The 19,964-nt window shown below is 46.0% G+C and overlaps 1 protein-coding gene across 1 annotated transcript in view; it reads left to right on the forward strand.

Annotated features, from left to right (window-relative positions):
• The window catches only part of MSL3 (MSL complex subunit 3), a 223,829-nt gene that overhangs the window by 115,154 nt on the left and 88,711 nt on the right, over positions 1-19,964 (forward strand). Inside the window, exon 9 of the mRNA XM_086949003.1 lies at positions 12,497-12,756. Within this exon, the coding sequence (XP_086805129.1) occupies positions 12,497-12,756 (260 nt within the window). The remainder of the gene's footprint in view (positions 1-12,496; positions 12,757-19,964) is intronic.

The raw sequence follows: 19,964 nt of genomic DNA on the forward strand, positions 1-19,964 counted from the left end.
CAAGCGAGGAAAATCCACCTCCTGGCGAGATTTTTCCTCATTCGCGATCGTCAACGGCAAGTTGGCAAGCACGAGCGAGGGAAATCAACCGCCAAGCGAGAGAAGTCTCAAAGCGGGCAGACGGATTTCTCAGTGCGAGTGGCCGCTTATGCTCGCGACTGCTCGCATTGAGAAACCGTCTGTTTGCGTTGAGAAAGCTGCCTCTCGGGTTGAAAATCTACTCAAGCGGGCGAAAGGAAGCAGCGCCTGCTTGCGCCCATGTGCATGGTGCCCATCGGAATAATTTCACAGCGCAGACAAACACCCGGCACATGACTATTATCGTGAACTACATTTTTTATAACCCACACTGCCGCTTGCGGAGCTCCGCAGAGCGGCTGAGTTTTTTTTTGCACTTTGCGGAGTTCCGCATTGCGTAACTCCGCGACCTCTGCCCAGGCTTATCAAATACCCTTGAGAGTAGCTTCTAAGGTTTTTCTCAGTACTTCAAGTACTGTTTCTATCCCAAGGCCAGGTCTAAAGTCTCATTACAAGATGTCAAACGTGGCATATCTTTCTAAATATGTGAATTTGTGTTTGCAACGTGATCATATTCTAAGCTATTTTAACCAGTGTTGAAAATATGCATATGAGGCAGTCGTTTTTGTCTCTGGTGGTTGTGCGTTGTGCTTTCTTATGAGATGTTGGTATGTTTTGGTGAAGGGCATTATGGGAAGAGAAGTGCTTATTATGCTTGTGGGGCTATTGTGTCACAAATTACTTTTATTACAGGTCAGTGGGGCAATGATGAGCAGAAGACATTGAAAGATTATACTACTACCGCCAACGCTGCGCACACTTGTGTAACCCTTGCTTAACTACATTCCAGAATTCCATAATGGCTGCTGAGCACACCTGTTCTGCCTCGGATGGCAAAGCAACAATTTAGTCCTGTTCTGCTTTTCCGTTGTACACAAGACTGCTCTTGTTTTACATTTTGATTTTATCAGAGAAATAGGAGTCAAAGTGAGAGGTTGTGACATCCTAACAACATAAAGCTACCTCTGAGGGCTATTGTAAATCCTATGTAAAGCATAAATAGCAAACCTTCCTTTTGAGTTTCAAAGTTTCTTAGGATGGATTGCACATCATACCTTAGAATAACTGGCTTCAGCTATTCTTGATGAGAGTTCTACCAAGGAATCAAAAATGTGTGCGCTGGGTGAAGGAACTCCTACTGCAGGATTTCTTGAATCAACTCTCCGCGTAAGAGTGAATCGTGCAGCAATCTATTGTCACCTCTAGCGATAATACTGGAGTGAAGACCTCTCCTGATCAATGGTCAAATACCAGGGATTTTATCATCTTTGAACACTGATTTGATCTCCGATTTTCAAAAGAAAACAGGTTTCTGAGACTCTAAGATTACAGCAAGAGTAAACTAGCTGGCACAATTTGTTAGCTCTATCTACATTTTGACATTGAGCCTCCATCTTTATAAACAGTAGACTTACACTGAAAGGGGCGGTATTGTAATGGCTTTGTCTTTTAATATAAATAAAAAACATGTCAGCCTCTAGAGTGGTCGGCAATGATGACAACAGCATTTTTGGCTGTACTCTAGGAACTTCCTACATTCCATTAGAATGAAGAAGAGCTAATGACAGGCAAGGAGTGAAAACAAATTAAATGGGAACTGTCACATTGTTCACAACAACCTTCTGCAAGGCAAGTTCTCCAGGAAGAAATCGGACTGTCCACAGAACCTATATATACACCAGCCTGTCTGTTCTTGAAACTGTCTCCCCCAGGTTTTGGGTAAAGTCCCTGAAGCTTCTCTCTCTTCCAGAAGGGAAATTCCTTTTGAGCAGCATGGAAGTGCTTTCTCTTCTTGCCTTGCACACATATCCTGGCTAGTGAGCTGTGCACAGGTTATTCACTTGTGAAAGATACTTTATCATTGGTACCACTAAACCCTTTTTTTACTGTCCCTAAAATTTGACCAACTCAAAGTTTCCGACCAAGATGTATTTCATGCTTTGCTGAGTATCATATAGCGAATATGGTCTCCCCAAGCTCCTTGAAGGTGAATCGAAAATGGAAGAAGGCTTTTTGTATTTTTCTGAAGATATGGCTTTCTTCAAACCTGGGCTCATCTCTGAAATACCCTTCCATAAAGTAAGGAATACCAACTACTTAAACGAATACTAGCAGCATCCCACTATACAGTGAGTTTTTGTACAAGAAATACAATTAAACATAGACCTGAGAAACAGCCATTAACTTCTGTCTGGGGCATTTAAGCACTTTGCTAATCTGTTGTCTAAGAATACTTTGAAACTTGGCCTTAGGCATATGCCAGGCATATTTACGTAAGGTTTTTGGATTTCGCTCCAGCCATAAAGGTGACCATTATCTCAATTAATGCCTGCAGGAAAAACTATAAAATATTCATTCATGCTTACCTTAAAAGCTATTACAAAATTATATCCACCTGTGGGGTCGCACACCGCTAACGCACCAGCGGGATCGCCCCTAAGGACCATGTTAATTGTAGTTACCTTTTCTCAACGCTGTATCTTCTTTCGAAATCTCAAATATCTTCATCTTCGCCATCCCTGTACACGTGTTTCGGGGTATTTACTCCTCGTCAGCAGGGATTAGGCCATCTTCTGGGGTTGCTGCGTGGCTGCCAAATATCTCCAGGTATAGTACCACACAAAGGCGCGCAGGTGCGGGGTCCCGTGCTCGTCAGCACAACGCTCCAAAGAGCAAAAATATCCACCAGTGGGGTCGCACACCGCTAACACACCAGCGGGATTGCCCCTAAGGACCATGGTAATTGTAGTTACCTTTTCTCAACGCTGTATCTTCTTTTGAAATCTCAAATATCTTCATCTTCGCCATCCCTGTACACGTGTTTCGGGGTATTTACCCCTCGTCAGCAGGGATTAGGCCATCTTCTAGGATTGCTGCGTGGCTGCCAAATATCTCCAGGTATAGTACCACACAAAGGCGCGCAGGTGCGGGGTCCCGTGCTCGTCAGCACAACGCTCCAAAAAGCAAAAATATCCACCAGTAGGGTCGCACACCGCTAACACACCAGCGGGATCGCCCCTAAGGACCATGGTAATTGTAGTTACCTTTTCTCAACGTTGTATCTTCTTTCGAAATCTCAAATATCTTTATCTTCGCCATCCCTGTACACGTGTTTCGGGGTATTTACCCCTTGTCAGCAGGGATTAGGCCATCTTCTGGGGTTGCTGCGTGGCTGCCAAATATCTCCAGGTATAGTACCACACAAAGGCGCGCAGGTGCGGGGTCCCGTGCTCGTCAGCACAGCGCTCCAAAGAGCAAAAATATCCACCAGTGGGGTCGCACACCGCTAACACACCAGCGGGATCGCCCCTAAGGACCATGGTAATTATACTTTAATTATTCTGTACTGGGCAAAACACTTCAAATGTCTTAAGTTTCTGCCACCAAACCTGTTTTATTATTTTAAGGCCATGCTCATCCTTGATCGATGAGAAAAGGTGGTACAGAAAGGGTGCCATTTATTGATGAGGAAATGTGGTACCTACAGAAATGCTGCCAGTATTGATCTTGTCACACAGGTAATGGAAAATGTTTTATTTTGGGGTAAAAATGGTCCTCCCACAACACCCAGTAGCATAAGTAGCATAACAAGGGTGCCATCCGTTCTAATGCAAGAAAGGAAAATGTCACCCTCATGCAACAGTCAAAGATAAGAGTAATAAGGGTTGCAATGGCCCTGAACACTCCAGGGCTCTTTTGCTACTGACCTGCTGTACTAATGATGACTGCGTCTCTGCCACCACTAAATAACTGTGTATTTTTTGTATGCATGTATATGTGTGTGTGTGTGTGTGTGTGTGTGTGTGTGTGTGTGTGTGTGTGTGTGTACATACATATATACAGGATGGAATGTATAAACACCAATAGCTTACAGTAGGTTAGTATATGCCAGACCCTTTATTTTCATTCTTTTAGCTTGACACAGTGTCAGATCAGTTGTAAAACAGAACAAGCATTTACAATGCAATGGTTTCGCCTTTGGAAAAGTTAGAGCTATTGGCATTGCTCATGACATTTCTTTTTTTTTTTTACTTATAAACAAACAACATTGTTATTTACATTGCCAACAGCTCTCGCAGCCCACACAGCTCTCGCAGCCCACACAGCTCTCGCAGCCCATACTCGGGGTGACAAATGCAAAATGAACTACTGATGGACAGAATGCAGAACAATGTCATGCATTCACCCCAGTACAGAGATCTGGGCCTAAATCCATCTTTTCTTTGCTCACCATGCCATTCCAGTTTGGACCCAGCCATATGCAAATCAGTCTTGACCCTGCCACCAATGGGAACAGTCCAGCCATAACTGCCAGGCCTGCACTGCTCGGCCTGGATTCAGCTTTGCTCCTTCTGGGATCAGAGAGTGGTCAGAAAGGTGTGGAGCCGATGCCTCAGAGAAGGATGGTGGCTTGTGTAAGGAGGGAACAGAGCAGAGCACTAGAAGTTTGTGTCTCTCACCTCACAGGCTGTGCGAGGAGCTGTTGGAGAAGCTGCACCTGGACATTGCCATGCTGAGTTTGATCTTCCGTAGTTTTGATTTGACGTTGGCTCATTGGCTCTGGGACTTTTGGATACACCCGGTTTATTTCAGAATTGTGCTGGAGGGTACACGTGGTTGCCATGTTCATGAAGTGTCTAGGATTTCCCCTAATCTCTAGATGCAAACCCGATACGTGTTACCTACACATACTAGGGGATGCTGCAGACGATAGAGCAGCCCTCAGTAATGGTACCTCTGGTGCGCCTTTAGGCGTGTCTGCACTACTCTCTTCGTTGTGCATGCAAGATCAGAAGATGCCACCATGAGCTAGTATAGGCACTGGCAGGTGACGTGTCCTAGTATTCGTACATTTTGAATCTAGATTGAAGACTATTTGAAGGTACATTCTTTTCTTAATTTCTCTCTCACAAAACAAAGCTTGCGCTTACACAATACTTCTGAAATACCACATATCTTTATTAATACCTTCAAATGGCTCTCCAACGCACTAGGTCCAGCTAAAATCAATATTTTATGTTTTTGGAGAACTAATGTTATACCAGCACTTAATTCCTGGCTTGCAGATTTGTATGATGTGGCTCATTTTGAGAAAATGTCATATAAACTAAATGACAATTTACTTCGGTTTGATAATATATGGGGCCCTTCTTAGGTGTGTGGTGATTTTGACTCATTGTACTTCAGTGCCGATGGGTATGAATACAGGTTACGTCTGTTATATATTATTTGCATTTCATTTTCTCTTCCCTGTAATCATTCATTTAAAATTTAGAAATACAAAACAATGTGAAGTCACAACACTCTATGCTCAAAAACAATGCAAACGTCGCACAAAATACAGCCACAGTGCTGGCGAAGTTATTTGAAAGAGTACATCGCCCACACCAATATCCCGCATACTCACAGTGCACACGAACGCCACACCCCACATACACACAGTGCACACAACCCCACACCCTGCATACTCAAGGTGCACTGAACCCCACCACCCGCATACACACTGTGCACACAAACGCCACACAACCCCACACTCCACATACACAGTGCACAGAATCCCACACCCCGCATACTCACAGTGCACTGAACCCCACACCCTGCAAACACACAGTGCACATAACCCCACACTCTGCATACACACAGTGTACATAACCCCACACTCTGCATACACACAGTGCACACAACCCCACACCCTGCATACTCACAGTGCACTGAACCCCCACACCCCGTATACACACTGTGCACACAACCCCACACTATGCATACTCACAGTGCACACAACCCCACATTTCGATACACACAGAGCACAACTCACTGTCAGTATACATGCTGTGTCGCAGGGTATTCGATCTGCCCATGTGCCCCCAATCTATGCACTCAGACTGGCCACAGTCTTTCTGTCTCTTTCTCTGCCCCTCTGCCGGTTGCCTCTCGCATTATCTACGTGTCTGTCGGCCTGCATGGCAGCTTCCTGCCCACCATCTTGCCGGTGTAACACTTTGCTAAGGGAAGGCCCCGGGCTGCAAGTATGACTTCAGGGGCCAAGTGATTTAGGGTTCTGCGTCACAGAAGCATTAATAACCCTGTTTGCAAGGAGCCTCAACAAAGACTGGAGCCCTGACCCCATGTACCTAAGTGAAGGTCTCATTAGCAAAACAATGCACAGCTGATCCGCGCGCCTCTCCCGCCTCGGACATCTGAGGTAATGCTGGACACGAGCAGGCGTCGAGGAGGCCAAGAACTGCAGGGGTAAAGCAGAGTTCAAGTCCGGGGCTTGAAAACTGGGGTCACCTTTCCACAAACTAGTATGCGCGGTTTATTAATGGACACAAAATACAGCCACTCAGCACCATCAGACATGTGTACTCTCCATGGCTAAGCGTCCAGCTATACAATTTATATAATCTTGGATTTTCCTATTTTTAAAAAAAATGACAGCCCTCAAAGCCAAGAATGTTTGCGCTATAATAACCTACTTTACAGGCCAACAGCAAGCACATGGATTTTCGGAACCCAGGTGGCTACATTTCGACAAGGCTACTTGTGAAATGAAGCCCTGTTTGACACCAAACATCTGGGCCGTGGGAGCAGTGTGTGAGAGCCTGCCGGGCGCTATCCTGCAGCCCTCTTCCAGGTTATCTACAACTCTTTCCAAGCACATAAGCAAAACACCCTCTGTAAAAACACACAGTGGTTTATTGAACATTTACAACGTTTACACCATCAAATATTAATTAAACTCCACATTTTAAGATGGAAGTGCACACAAATAAATCGCCTTCAAGACTAGAACATCACAACACCGAGGACAAAAAAAAACACAACTGGAGAACAGCAATACCAATGGGAACACTGCTCAGCGGGTCCGTCGCCGGCTGCTCTATTGATCCATCAATGTTTGTGTCCCAGGGGGCTGCTTCACTCACAGCCGCAGCCGGGAGCCCCTGGACTGCGCGGGTGCAGGCCGGCCAGAGAGGCCCCTCGCTGGCCTCGGGGTGCGCCCTCTGTCTGTGCTCCCGGTGGGCTTCGCAGGGCCGGGACCCCCGTTTATCCTCACCAGGCCTCTAGTCTGTGCTCAGGGGTTCTGCGGACATTGCACATAAATAAACCGGACGGTTTCGAACACTGAGGAGAGAGAGTGGTCCAGGGCTCTGGGGGGCATCTACCAGCCTGAGGGGCGCCGGGGGAGCCGTTCACAGGGTCACCCAATACTGACGAATGCATCCACGTTGTCTGCACGCAGGATTATTGCATTACATTATCTTTGTATGTGTGCGTGTACATCCACGTAAGTGTGTATATGTGTGTGTGTCTTAGGGTGACCAGATTCTCAAAACAAAAAACGGGGACAGGTCATAGACATAGAAGTAGGACTATGGTTTGCAGTAACCATCGAAATAAAAGTAGGATTATTTGACAGCTGTCAGACAAAGAAAAGGAACAATAACGACAGCTCCCTCCACAGACCGAGATGAAGCATTACAAACAACAAATCTGAGGTCTTTTATTGGCACCCCCCTCCTTTACACAGCAGCATTAGTACTTCTTATTACATTTACACTTTTAAGGACTACAGCATATATTTGCCAAAAATCAATAAAACATCACAGGCTAGCAAATGCTAGTGCAAAGAAGGCATGCGCATGCATGCTCAACTGGAACAATGAAAAACAGGGACATTTCTGTGTTTACCTGGGACACTGGTTGAAAACGGGGACATTTGAGTCACTTGGAGAAAAGTGTCGGGACACGGGGACACTTCTCCAAAAACGGGGACCGTCCTGGGAAAACGGGGACGTCTGGTCACCCTAGTGTGTCTATATATATGTGCGTGTATCTATTTATTTATTATATTTTGACAGGCTGAGAACATTTTATTAATTATATTTATGTATAAAGTACATTAATAAATAAAATACCATTCTCTGCGTGTCAAAATATAATAAATAAATAGATACACGAACGTATATATGCACAGACACATACTCGCACACATATACACACTTACATGTGTGTACACGCACACATACAAAGATAATGTAATATAGTGATACTGAGAGAGCGAGAGAGACAGATAATTTGACCCATGATCAGACAAATTAAAAAATTACCAAACCAAATCTGTTTCCGTAAAGGCACGCATGGCCACTATAAAGAGTTGTATGTAATGCGCATTGAAAAAAAAATTCAATCAATTGCTGCGTTTCGCATCCGGCAGAAAGAAGGCTCTGCTGAAATACGATCACTTCTGGGCGCTATAACCAGAGTGGTGCTCCCACACCATGACCTAAGGCTCTGGCAGTGCGCAGCAGGGGACGCTTATGAATTCACACGAAGCGTATCAGAAGGTGGGCGAAAATGTTGTGAGGGAAGGGGCCCCTCTTAAAGAGGGCGAAGGTCTTGTTTTGGCCGGCCACACTGCTACTGCTTCCCCTGCACATTGAGTTCAAGGCAGGGGCCTGTGAGAGGGACCCGACACTGACACACGCGACCCCAACACCCCAGTAGACTGGCCGCAAGTGCCCCACCCTCACTATCAGCCTTTGTGTTTTACGCTGTGTATCCCGCGATACCCACCCCCATACCCCCTTCTCAATTGCAGCCAGTGGGTTCAGGAATGAATCCCACCCCTCCCAACCTTGAAAGCACAGACAACTCTGGACTCTCCGGCTCTCCCCTCCCGGGTCTCTCTGGATCCTCTGGACCACCCCCCCCCCCCCACCACCACCCCCACGTACACTCAGGATCTCTCTCACTGACTACCCTCGAGAACTCGTCCACAACCCTGTTTTCCTGGCTCTGGCTGACAGAGCCCGGGCCTGCTCTGCCCCCGGGGCCCTACCCCTCTCATCCCTACTCTTGGTGCAGCCAGTCCAGCCCTAGACTATACTCTGGACCAGGCCCGGCCCCTCGCCTCCCGCACTCCCCAGCTCCTTCTTGCGCTTGTCTTCTTGTTGCTGACAGAGCCCGGGCCTGCTCTGCCCCCCCCCCCGGTCATATTTACCCCTCTCATCCTTACTCTTGGTGCAGCCAGTCCAGCCCAAGCCTACACTCCGGAGCAGTGCCCAGGCCCCACTGCCCCCCTCGCTCCCGCACTCACCAGGTCCTTCTTGCGCTTGTCCTCCTTGCCGTCGGGCCGTGCGATTTAACCAGGTCAGAACCATGAACAATAAAACAAAACACTAATAATAAAGGCTGAAGTCCATTTGGGTAGCCAAAGTTCAAATTAAAATTGGCATTTGGGTATAATCAGAATGAATTCAAGGTAGCAGTAATTGTAAACAGTGTGTACCATTTTGCCAAAGCTGTAGGAATGGTCTTGAGCTGTTAATCGGTTTCAGCCTTTCCCTTGCTTTTCAGAAACAAACTGGCCAAGTACATCATTAAAACATGTTAAGGCAAAAACTTAGCACTAAACGAAACATAACAGAGGATTCGAGTAGCTTGAAAGCCTCCATTTGTAGTAGCAGCATGTAGTGTGTATCCAGAAAGGGTTAATGTTTGACATTCAAAGAGTACGAACCAAGGACAAGTGAATGCACACCGCTGATGCGTAAATAACGATCCCTTTTAGAAAACACTAGATCAGAGACAAGCGTACAAAGAATAGATTCATTTGACCATAATGCACATATACATTCTTATTAATGTGTTCGATGCCCGATCTAAAGCTAAATTCAAACGCGTTATGCCACAGAGGCAAGGAGACAATATGTGTCCCGGAGGAACTGAAGGAGAGTGAACACCGCGCAGCAACTTCATGACTGCCACGAAGCAAGAGTAAACCGGGTGCAAAGAGCTAAATTTCTGAGTCCATTAAACCATGCTCTTTTCTTGTACAGAGCGCAGACAGCAATGGGGAGGGGCAAATGCAGCAAAGAGGCGGGAGATATTACCTTTAGCAATGGAGGAGGGGGGCACAACTGGGTGCCCTGGGCCATTGCCTAGAGCAAAATGCTTGATCTCAAAGAAATTCCTGTGCACCAATTAAGCATTATGGCTAGTTTAATCTGATTTAAAAAAAATCAGCTTAGTCGGTTCCTCCTACCTCCTGGCTCCACCCTCAGGTCTGCACCCCTTCACCTCTTGCCTCTCCGACCTCTGCAGTCTGTAACCTCTGTGAAAGCTCCAGGCAGTTTCCCGGTAGCTTCACTCCAGGAGGTTTCAATGCGCCGTTTGTACTTCAATTGCCGGTACCTCACCAGCACCTCCAGCTGTTAGGATGCCGGTCCAAAGAAAGAACAGCCAGTGGTGAGATTCGGACACAACGCTGCGTATCAACGCATCAGCCGGACATCAAAGCCCGTGCTTGCTGTGTTTGAATGATATATTTAAAGAACCGTCCAGTAGTGTTTGTAATTTGAGACAGACTCCGACTACCTGTAGCGCTTTCTTGAAAACAGTAAATTGGTTCTTACAGCCCATAACCTCGAAGGCTTCGAGTATATTTTCATAATTCAATAACACAGACGGTCGCGCTTCCGCACAAAAATGCTATTGATTTATTTTACTCTACCAGTTTTCTCAAAATGTGGGGCTCTCGTTGTGAGCATAATAAGTTCATCATCTTTTCGTGATGGGGAGCTAACCTCCCGATAGTGTTTAACTTAAAGGCACGCAGGCGAAGGCAAGGGGCTGGTGCAGTATTGCGTCAAGGTGGTTGCGGTTAACTTTTTAATGTAATTGTAAACCCTTAGGCGTGGAAGCTCTTCACTAACCGCTATTGTTGTACACAGCTCGGTGCTGCTCACTTTTTGGCCTGCGGGCGGGGCAGGGCAGCAGTCTTCATTGTTTTCTGGTTGCTGCCTTAGTACCGACATGGTACAAAAGGGGGGTGGTGATGGATCTCGGGATCTGCTACCAAGTGCTGTGACCGCTGCCCACTAGCAGCAGAAACGTTAGTTCGCTGGGGGTGGGGGGGGGGGGGAGTAGTGCAGGGGGGGGGGGGTAGTGCGGGGGGGAGGGGTGCGGGCGGGGCAGGGCAGCAGCCTTCATTGTTTTCTGGTTGCTGCCGCAGTACCGACGTGTCACCTTTCGGCCTCTTCAGAGCTTTTGAAGGTGGGGAGGCGTGACTGGGTATAGCGCCCTGAGCTGTAAAGCTGCCGAGGGCTGAAAATTGAGACATGGCAGATTGATGGAAAATAAGACGGGGTGGGAGCCCTCACCAAAGTGTAAACACAGAGCTAGGCCCCAGGCTGGCAGTGTAAAAAATAATCAGAGCCTGTGCCCCGGTGCCACCGCACCGGCTGCACCGATGCTAGCTACGTCCCTGTTTGGCAGTGTACCTGAGTCTGGCTGTGCTGATGCGTGTTTTGTCTGTCTCTCTGTCTAGGTTCGGGCTGGAAGCAGGCTCCATGTAAGCACCCTCGCCCCAGCTGCGAGTTTCTCAACCTCTGGCCGCAGTTCACGACTCCACACGAGGGAAGACACTTGTCAGTCAGCATGAAGGCGCACTCCTGCATCCCGGCGCTGCTGCTCGCCCTCGCGTGTGCCCTGCTGGTGTTAGGGCAGGACAGCGGGTCTTCCAATGGCGAGGCCCCGGCCTCGGGGGCTGCGGCTGCCCCCGTGACCTCGGCAGCGGGTCTCGGCTCGCCCTCGGACACCTCTAATGTCGCTGCGCCCCAGAACGTTTCGAAGACGCTGAGGACGGCGGGGTCCAGGCCCCTCTCCCCTCCCATGTGCACTTCCGGCCGGCCGCGCTAGGATTGGCCGGCCGGCTGAAGAAACCCCCGAACGGGGATCGAGCAGGCCCTGGGTCCTAGTGCCTCCCACAGGGCTGGGGGGGGGGGGGGGGGGTGCCGGCGGGAGAGGACGAGGGGGGCGGGAAAGGTCACGGACGTCGGGAGGGAGGCGGGAAACGTGGCGGACTTCGGGAGGGAGGCGGGAAACGTGGGGACGGCGGGAGGAGGGACACAAGGCAGGACAGCAGCAAGCACGGCCCGGCCGGACCAGACTCGGGGGCGTTCCCGGCGTCGCGTGACGTCGGCAAAAGCCAAAGAATCTCGGGAACGCCCCCGTGTCTGGTCCGGCATTGATGGACAGGCCCCTCGTCCAATGGCTAGGCTCCATTTATGGAGCTAGCCAATCGGACGGGGGGGCGTGTTCCATAGTGCTTACTGTACTCATTAGATTTCTCTGGAGGCGGAGCCTAATCGGCTCCGCTCCCCAGCGAAACCTAAAAAAGGTGAAAGGAATGCCCCAACCACAGCAAGAGTTCAACATCTTTTGTTGAATTAATGTAAGTCCCATTTGAGACTCTTTTTCCCAAACAAAGATCGGTTGATATACTGTGAAATTCCGTGAGGAGAAAGTATTAATGAAAATGTATGCCTTTGAAAGTTCAGCTTTGTTTAAGAGTTCGAAGCACAGAAGTGCCTTAGGATCCAAAATTTAGAAATCTATTTACCTCTATTCACAGAAATCAAGAAGAAGTATCCCCAAGTCCACCTCTGTTGAATCCACCTACCCCTCAGTCTACAGATAGTCAACCAACAACTGGAGAATCACACACCCCCAAAAAACGAAGAACTGAACCAGATATTTTGCAGTCTTTAAGACGCTCTACTCGCTACTCTACCTGTGACATGCAGTCAGAAAGTAGTGCATCACCACAATCTAAACGACGCTACCCTGAAACACCAGCTTCAATGCCGAAGTTGTTTCTGCACCTGGATAAAAGTAAGTCCATCTGTGAATTGCACAATTCATCTTGCCATTATTTCTTTTCATGTGGTTAACCAGTATCTGGACATCTTTTGTATTTTCAGCGCTTTACAACTATAAATGCATAAGCTGCATCGCCTTTAAAAAAAATATGACTGTTCTTACTAACTCTCTTTGCTTTTTCAAATGGTTTATACTGCCTGATTTCAACATTTTCTATATGACTGCTGTGGTTCCTTCTTGACTTTTTTCTTTTCATCCCTTGAGGTTTTTTAGTCCCTAGTGTAGGAAGCAGACTCATTATATAGTATACCAAAATGAGTAATACAGTGCAGAGGTCCAGGTATTCCATTATGAGTGGTCTGTAACATGGTCTAGAAATTCCAAGGTGCCCTTGTAGGGGGGTAGGGTGGTCAAGCATCCTTAGACATATCAGAGAGAAGTGTTAGACATCGGCAGATACACACACGGTCAAAATGGTACGCAGTACTCAATGAGGAGCTCCGCACCAATTTATGAAAATAACACAGATCTTTATATATATTTAGGTACCAGAATCAATACGAGCAGGTAAGTAAGTTTTGTAATAGAAATACTTTCAGTTTTTAAAAGTAGACAGTGCAATTTTCAGAGTTGGCAATGTTATCCTGTGGAGGAAAAACAAAGACTGCATTAGGTATAGTACATCGACTTACAGGACCTATCTCCTGGACTTAAGGTGAGTATGGTACAGGGGTGGGGGTGAAGGGGGGTATGGGCATCCTCTCCTGTGAGGGAAGCCAGATTTGCATACCAAAGGGGGTGAGCTCTTTGAAGTCTCCTTGCCTTTGAATGCTAATTCACAGGTCATTCTGTGGGAGGTGGTGTAAACACCCTCTGCCCAAACAGGCTTTGTTTCTGACCTCCTGAGACTAAACTCCCTCACCCCTGGGGGTCATAAGCTCGCCCGTGGTGACAAAATGGCTTGGACCAGTCAGTCAGCACACCAGTAGCTGGTAGGTTTTCCGGGGACACATCTAAGGTGCCTTCTGGGTGCATGTATTAATAAATCAATCACTGGAATCAGTATACGCTTATTAATGCGAGATGTTTGATGCCAAACATCTCTGGTTTCAGTGAAGCCATCATGTAGCTGGGAAACACGTTTCACCAGTGTCCAGCACATGTACTTAAAATGATTTCTGTGTCGCTTGTTCTGACAGCAATTGAACTGACTAGCACAGGGGCATATCTGCTCATGAGACTTGTTCACACATGTAGCATAGTGCACCCTTTCTTAAGGCTGTAAGGAAAACATATCTAAACTGCATGCAGTGTTTGCTGGCATGTCACTCAGAGAGGTGTGCCATGTTGTTTTTTCACTTTTAAAAAGCAAAAACACTTCACTTTTGTCTGCACCAAGACCCGCAGCCTGCTGTGGCAGTCTGTATGTGTTTGGTGAGGGGTTCCTTAGGGTGTTACAATTTGTGCTGCAGCCCTTAAGGACCCTCTTTAGCCTCCTTACCCTAGGTACCAAGGGTAAATTTTACTAGGGACTTACATGGAGTGCTAAAGGTATTACCATTTAAGGAAACAGTTGTACAGTTGTGGGAAAGAAATCTGGCACTGGGGACCTGGTTTAAAGGAACCCAGTGCACTTCCAGTCTAAATCGCATCAAATACGAGGCAAAAGGTGGGGTGACCATAGTTCCCTCTAAACTGCACGCATGCTCGGGCGCACACCCTTGGCTTACCTCCATGCAGAGATGTACAATCAGCGCACACTACAAAGGATTTCCCAGCATTCATGAAATGCTTCACTGGAGCCTTTGAAGTGTGCTGATAGTTATGAGGCTACGCTGCTGAATGCCTTTTAAAAAAATATCTTTTTGTCTATATAAATGCTAATATCGGGCATTTAAATACCTGCAGGGTGCCCTGAAGCAGCAGAAGAGCAATTTAAAGCTTTCCCTGCAGCCCGAGTCAAGTCTGCACGTCCCTCTGCTCACCCTCAGAGAACAATGGGGTGAAATGAGGCTGTTTGGACAATACAACGGTGCCTTACAAGCTACTTGTAAATGAATTTCCACATTCTCCTGTGTGTCACAATAAAGTGAGGCAGGAGTTTTCTGAGTTTCTAATTTGACGAGGCTGAGCACAGCTGTTGTTTCTGCTGCTCGGGCATCCTGGTAATTTCATGTTGCTGATTACCCTCTCCCGTAGCTGGTGCTTCTAGTGACGGTGACTGAGTGAATGTTAGATGACTGAAAATACATGTCCAGGATCTTAGTCTTTGAAAGGTCATCAACCATTCAGGGGCATTCAGAGAGTGATTGCACAATTGTACTTATCTCATTATAAAAACAAGACTGCACATACTACATAAGGTTAGTGAGCCAGGAAGCAAGGTTCGCGGAGGTCTTCCAAATCACAGGCCCCTACACATAAGCCAGGTCCCTGAGGACTCACACCCACCTCCAGACAGTTTCAAAGATCCACCCTGGAAACCTGAAGGGCTTGCCAGACGAGCCAGCGCTGTGTGCCCTCTGCCAGTTCACTCTAGATAAGTCATTGTTATTTCCTAGGGCCTTTCAGATGAGCCACTGTGGAATCAAATAGTCCTTCTAGAAAGCAGACGCACCACAGTGCATTTCGCGAGGTGGCTGCAGAGTCCCCACCCTCTTACAACCTTCTCAGGCAAGTCTAAAATGGAGATTAAGAGCTAAAGATAGACACAAACTGTATTCCTCCTTTGCAAATCAAAATAATTCATATAATCATAACTTTATGCTGAAACTTGATTTGAATGAATGGATTAGTGATTATGCAAGCAAACAGTGAGTGAGTGAGTGAAAGAAAGAGAAATGGAATGAATGAATGAGTGAATGGGCAAAGTGAGTTTGTGGGTTTTTGAATGAGTATTTGACTGTCCAAGCAAGTAGGAGAATGAACAAGTGAGTAGATAAGTGAAACAGTCGGTGAGTGAGTCAATGAGTGGAGTGAATGTCCAAGTTATTGAACAAGTGAGTGAGCAGTTTAATGTGGGAATGAGCGTGTATGTGAATGAATCAGTAAGTGTTTGGATGGCAAGTGCGCAAATTAGTGAAGGAATAAGCAAGTGAAAAATCAGTGAAAGGGTGAGCAGCAAGTAAGTGAGTGAGAAAGCAAATGAAAGAGTGTGCAAGTCAGTAAGTGACTGAATGATATATGCAAGTGATGAGAGTGAAGGACTGTGCAAATGAATAAGTGACTAAGCACATGATAGTGAATTAGTGAGTTTGAGTTTACAAGTCAGTGAATTAACAAGTGAGTGAGTGAACCATGAAGTGACTGAACAAACTAATGACGACCAAGAGTTTAAAGCTTCTCTTGAATTTAGACAGAATAAATTAGCATGACCGCGATCAAGCTAAGTGAGTGAGTGCAGAAGTTTTTGAGTGATTAATACAATCAGTTAGTGAAAATAAAGCATTCTGCTGAAGAGAGGCCAAGCGGTGTAACACAGTCCCTTAGCCACACTGCCTTTACCTCTCCCCCTAACACGAAATCTGGCTCGGCATATTCTTCGGAGAAGAATAAAAAATATTTGACTAGTAACACTATCCCTTTACTCGTTATTTGTCACCATGTGTTGGATTGGGAACTTTTGGTTAATACATTCTGCATTAAGTTCCCTGGCCACCCCAAAAACAAAATACAAAAACATGGCATACTAAAACATAATTCAATAAAAGAATAAGTGTTAGGGGTGTAGAGAATTCATGAAGCTCCTCAACATTTGGGGAAAATTATGCAAAGCTAATACTTACTTATACAAAATGCAATCCAGTTGTTCTTTAGAGAACTGTCATTTTGTACGTTTGCCATTTTATTGCAGGATACATGATGGTTGCCTTGTAGGAAAGCTTATTCTCAATACATGTGGCCTGACTTGATAACAGTGACAAGCCAATGGCAAAAGCCATACACCTGATTGGTTCACTGGAAAGGTTATTTGAATCAATAGTTTGGATCCGTCTCCTTTGAAAAGTTCAGACAAAAGCAGTAGACCTAATTTATTCACTATGGAACATCTGTTAAAGCCTGTAGGCATTTATAGACGGAGCCCTACTGGACCCTCTTAAAGATGACAGATGTATTTGGTTACATGGAATCTCACAAATTACAGTTTTTAGGCAAGGAGTGTGGTGTTGAATACTCCCTTCAACAAACCTTAGGGGTGCAAAATCTGTACTGTAATAATCCGTGCTAGAATCTCTATGGAAGGCCTGACAGGTTTATTTGTATATCAGGTTCTTGTAAAAAAAAACTTTAAAAAACTTAAGAAATCATGCATTTATATATACATATTTATACAGAGAGAGGCTTATGGTCAGCCATCTTCTGCCACTGGTCTGTATGGGTGTCATTTACACTTTCCTTCTGTCATTGATATCATAGAGCATAGGGGAATGTAAGTGACATGTGGCTGATCACATGTGCACATCCATCTGAAAATGAGTGCCCTCAGTTTCGAAGCTAGTAGGCCAGTATTTTAGTTTTCCCTTTTCTGCTTTCAAGTGCTTTTATTTACTTATTTTTATTTTCATTTTTAAAGCATGCTACAGCCCCAAAGATGGAGCGTATTGACTACTTGCTTGAAGCTTACTTCATCTTTAATGCACCTCAACCTACCCAATGGCTGCCTCTAAACTAGCTTATCACCATGCAATGATATTATCCACACTGCAGCATTGTTTTACCATTGCAAGATGGTCACAGAATTCTAACGTGGCAGTCAGCTGGAAATATACACAATGTACAATACCACTGCAAGATTTCCACCACTATTTACAATACGATTGCAAGATGTCCATCTGCTGCTTTGTTTAATTTTGTTATTGCAAGCATATGTCTGCCGTTTTTAGACAATAGCACGGTTTGTACTTTTATCTTGTATACGTGGCAGAATCTGTGTATGTGTTGAATTGTGGTTGTTGAATGCAAGAATGAATAAGTAATTAATGGATGTACAAGGATAAGTGACCGAGTGCATTTATGATGACCAATCAGTGTCTAAGGAGAAACTTGAATGCTTGTTTTCAACATTTCAGTGGTAGTTGGTCGATTTGTCTAGTTGCACATCTCATCCCTCAGATGTGCACATTAACAAGAAAAGTGTGCACACAAGCATTCTATTGCCGCACACGAGGAAGAATAATTAGAGAGAACATAAGGGTTGAACATGTCAAAACGTTTAAGTTTTCCACACCTAGTGCATAGACTAATACGTTTTTCAATAACCCCTTCCACGCGGGGCTAATTCCCCCGCGGTGCGGTAGAGGGGCGGCACGTGGCGCCGTTGCGGTGCTCGTGACGATCCCAGCTCGTCATGCTGCACAGTAGAGCTGTGCTCATGACGAGCTTGTCAGGATTCCGCCCACTTCTTTAGAACGCCCGCACAGGCGAGGAATTAGCCCCGTGTGGGCCGTCCGAGGCAGTTATGACAATCTCAGCTCGTCATGAGCACAGATCCACTGTGCCTCATGACAAGCTGAGCTCGTCATAAGCATGCAAGGGGTTAATGGGTTTGGATCTGGTTTCCATTTCCTTTCTCACCTCATCTCCTACTGTCATTTTGTATACACTTTTATGTTGCTTGGTTCAAAGGCAACACTCTCAGTGTTAATGAAGGTAATTGTGCCTTTATTGTCCTGCTAAAACTGTACTGCATCCAACTGGTAATGGTTTGCTTTGTTCTTTATCGGAACCAATCCGAAACCAGTTGTATTAAATAGTCGAGATGTTGATCTGCCTGGGGGAAGGGCAATTAAGAATGCGGCATTACGCATATGGAATTTTTCTGTAAGAAAATAGCCTGAGATCTCAATGCATGTGTCTTTATCACTGGACTGTATGTTACGCCAAATTACTTCTAGGTATCTCTGCAGGGACTTTCAGATGTTATAAAATAAAGTGGGGCTTCAAAACAATCCCTAGTTTCCCAGTAGGTTCATGATTTAAGTTATGTACCAAATCCTGTGTGTTGAGCTGCCTAGAAACACATTTATTTATGTGGTCCAATTAAGTCATTTACCATGCCATGAGTGATGTAATATGTGAGGTCATAAGGATTGAATGGCAAGGGTGCAAGTAATAGTTAGCTCACTTAACTGTAAGTGGTAAATTTGAGTTTAAAAAAATAGGTTTTTAAGCATCCGTTTTTAATTCATTTCAACACCTACCTATGGCTATACCTTAACTCTGGGATTTTTTTGGCAGTTTGTAAGGATTTTTTTTATAACATAGGCTAACATCTTATTGCCATTCCGAACTATAACATCTCTTTAACCATTATTTTTTAAATTAATTTCTGAGGGATTTTAATGTTATAGAAGAGGACACTACCATACCTGACTATTATGTATATTTAACCTTTGTTATTTTCATGACTTTCTAGTTTTTTTTCAACATATTGAACCAACACCTCCACTGTGCATAGCCTTCAGACATTTGCAACAAGAGATTGTCACAGGCAAACACCCTGCTTGTGGCTAATCTCACCGAAGCATGCCCTTGATGGTTAGCTTTCTTCCTCTATCTATGCTCCCCACCTGCTTGCCATCTGCATGCCCCTGCCCACACCTCTGCCCTCCATGGTCAGCTTTCTGCCCCTGCTCCCATCAGTCTGCTCTCTGTTCTCCGTCTGTGTCCACTGGCCCTTTCCACTTGTCCACTTTGCTCAGCCTGCTGCTTTTGTCCTGCTTCCTCCCCTGTCCTAAGTGTGCCTCAGCTCCCTCTCACCTTCCCTCCATGGTCCATTGAGCAGCCCCTGACAGCCAGGCATCTATGGTCTGCTTCATACCACTGACTTCCAGTCTCCATGCTTATTACAGTATCCCTCATGCACCCCATGGCTCATTGTGCGGATCCTACCAATGCCGGCCTGTTCGCTGTGGTCAGATAGCTGTCCCTGCCTTCCGTTTACTATCTCTGTGCCCCTCCCTCATCCAGTCAGCCCTCTGTGGACACCTTACCACACCTGCCAGCCTGCCAACGGGTTCAGATTGCTGCACCCCTACTCTCTGCCCTTCGTTCTCTGTGGCCATGCCCCTGCTCGCTCCCTTCTGCTTTTCACAATCCGTTATTTTTCCCATGCTCCTGCAGGCGTATCCTCCTATGTCAGTTTGCTGCCTTTGCCCCTTCTCCAATGTCTGCGTCTGTGCCCATCCCCTCCCTCCTGCCCTGTGTGTTTTTAGGTCTCG

The sequence above is a fragment of the Lissotriton vulgaris genome, unplaced genomic scaffold (genome assembly GCF_964263255.1).
Source record: "Lissotriton vulgaris unplaced genomic scaffold, aLisVul1.2 SCAFFOLD_1028, whole genome shotgun sequence".
Taxonomy (NCBI): Eukaryota; Metazoa; Chordata; class Amphibia; order Caudata; family Salamandridae; genus Lissotriton; species Lissotriton vulgaris.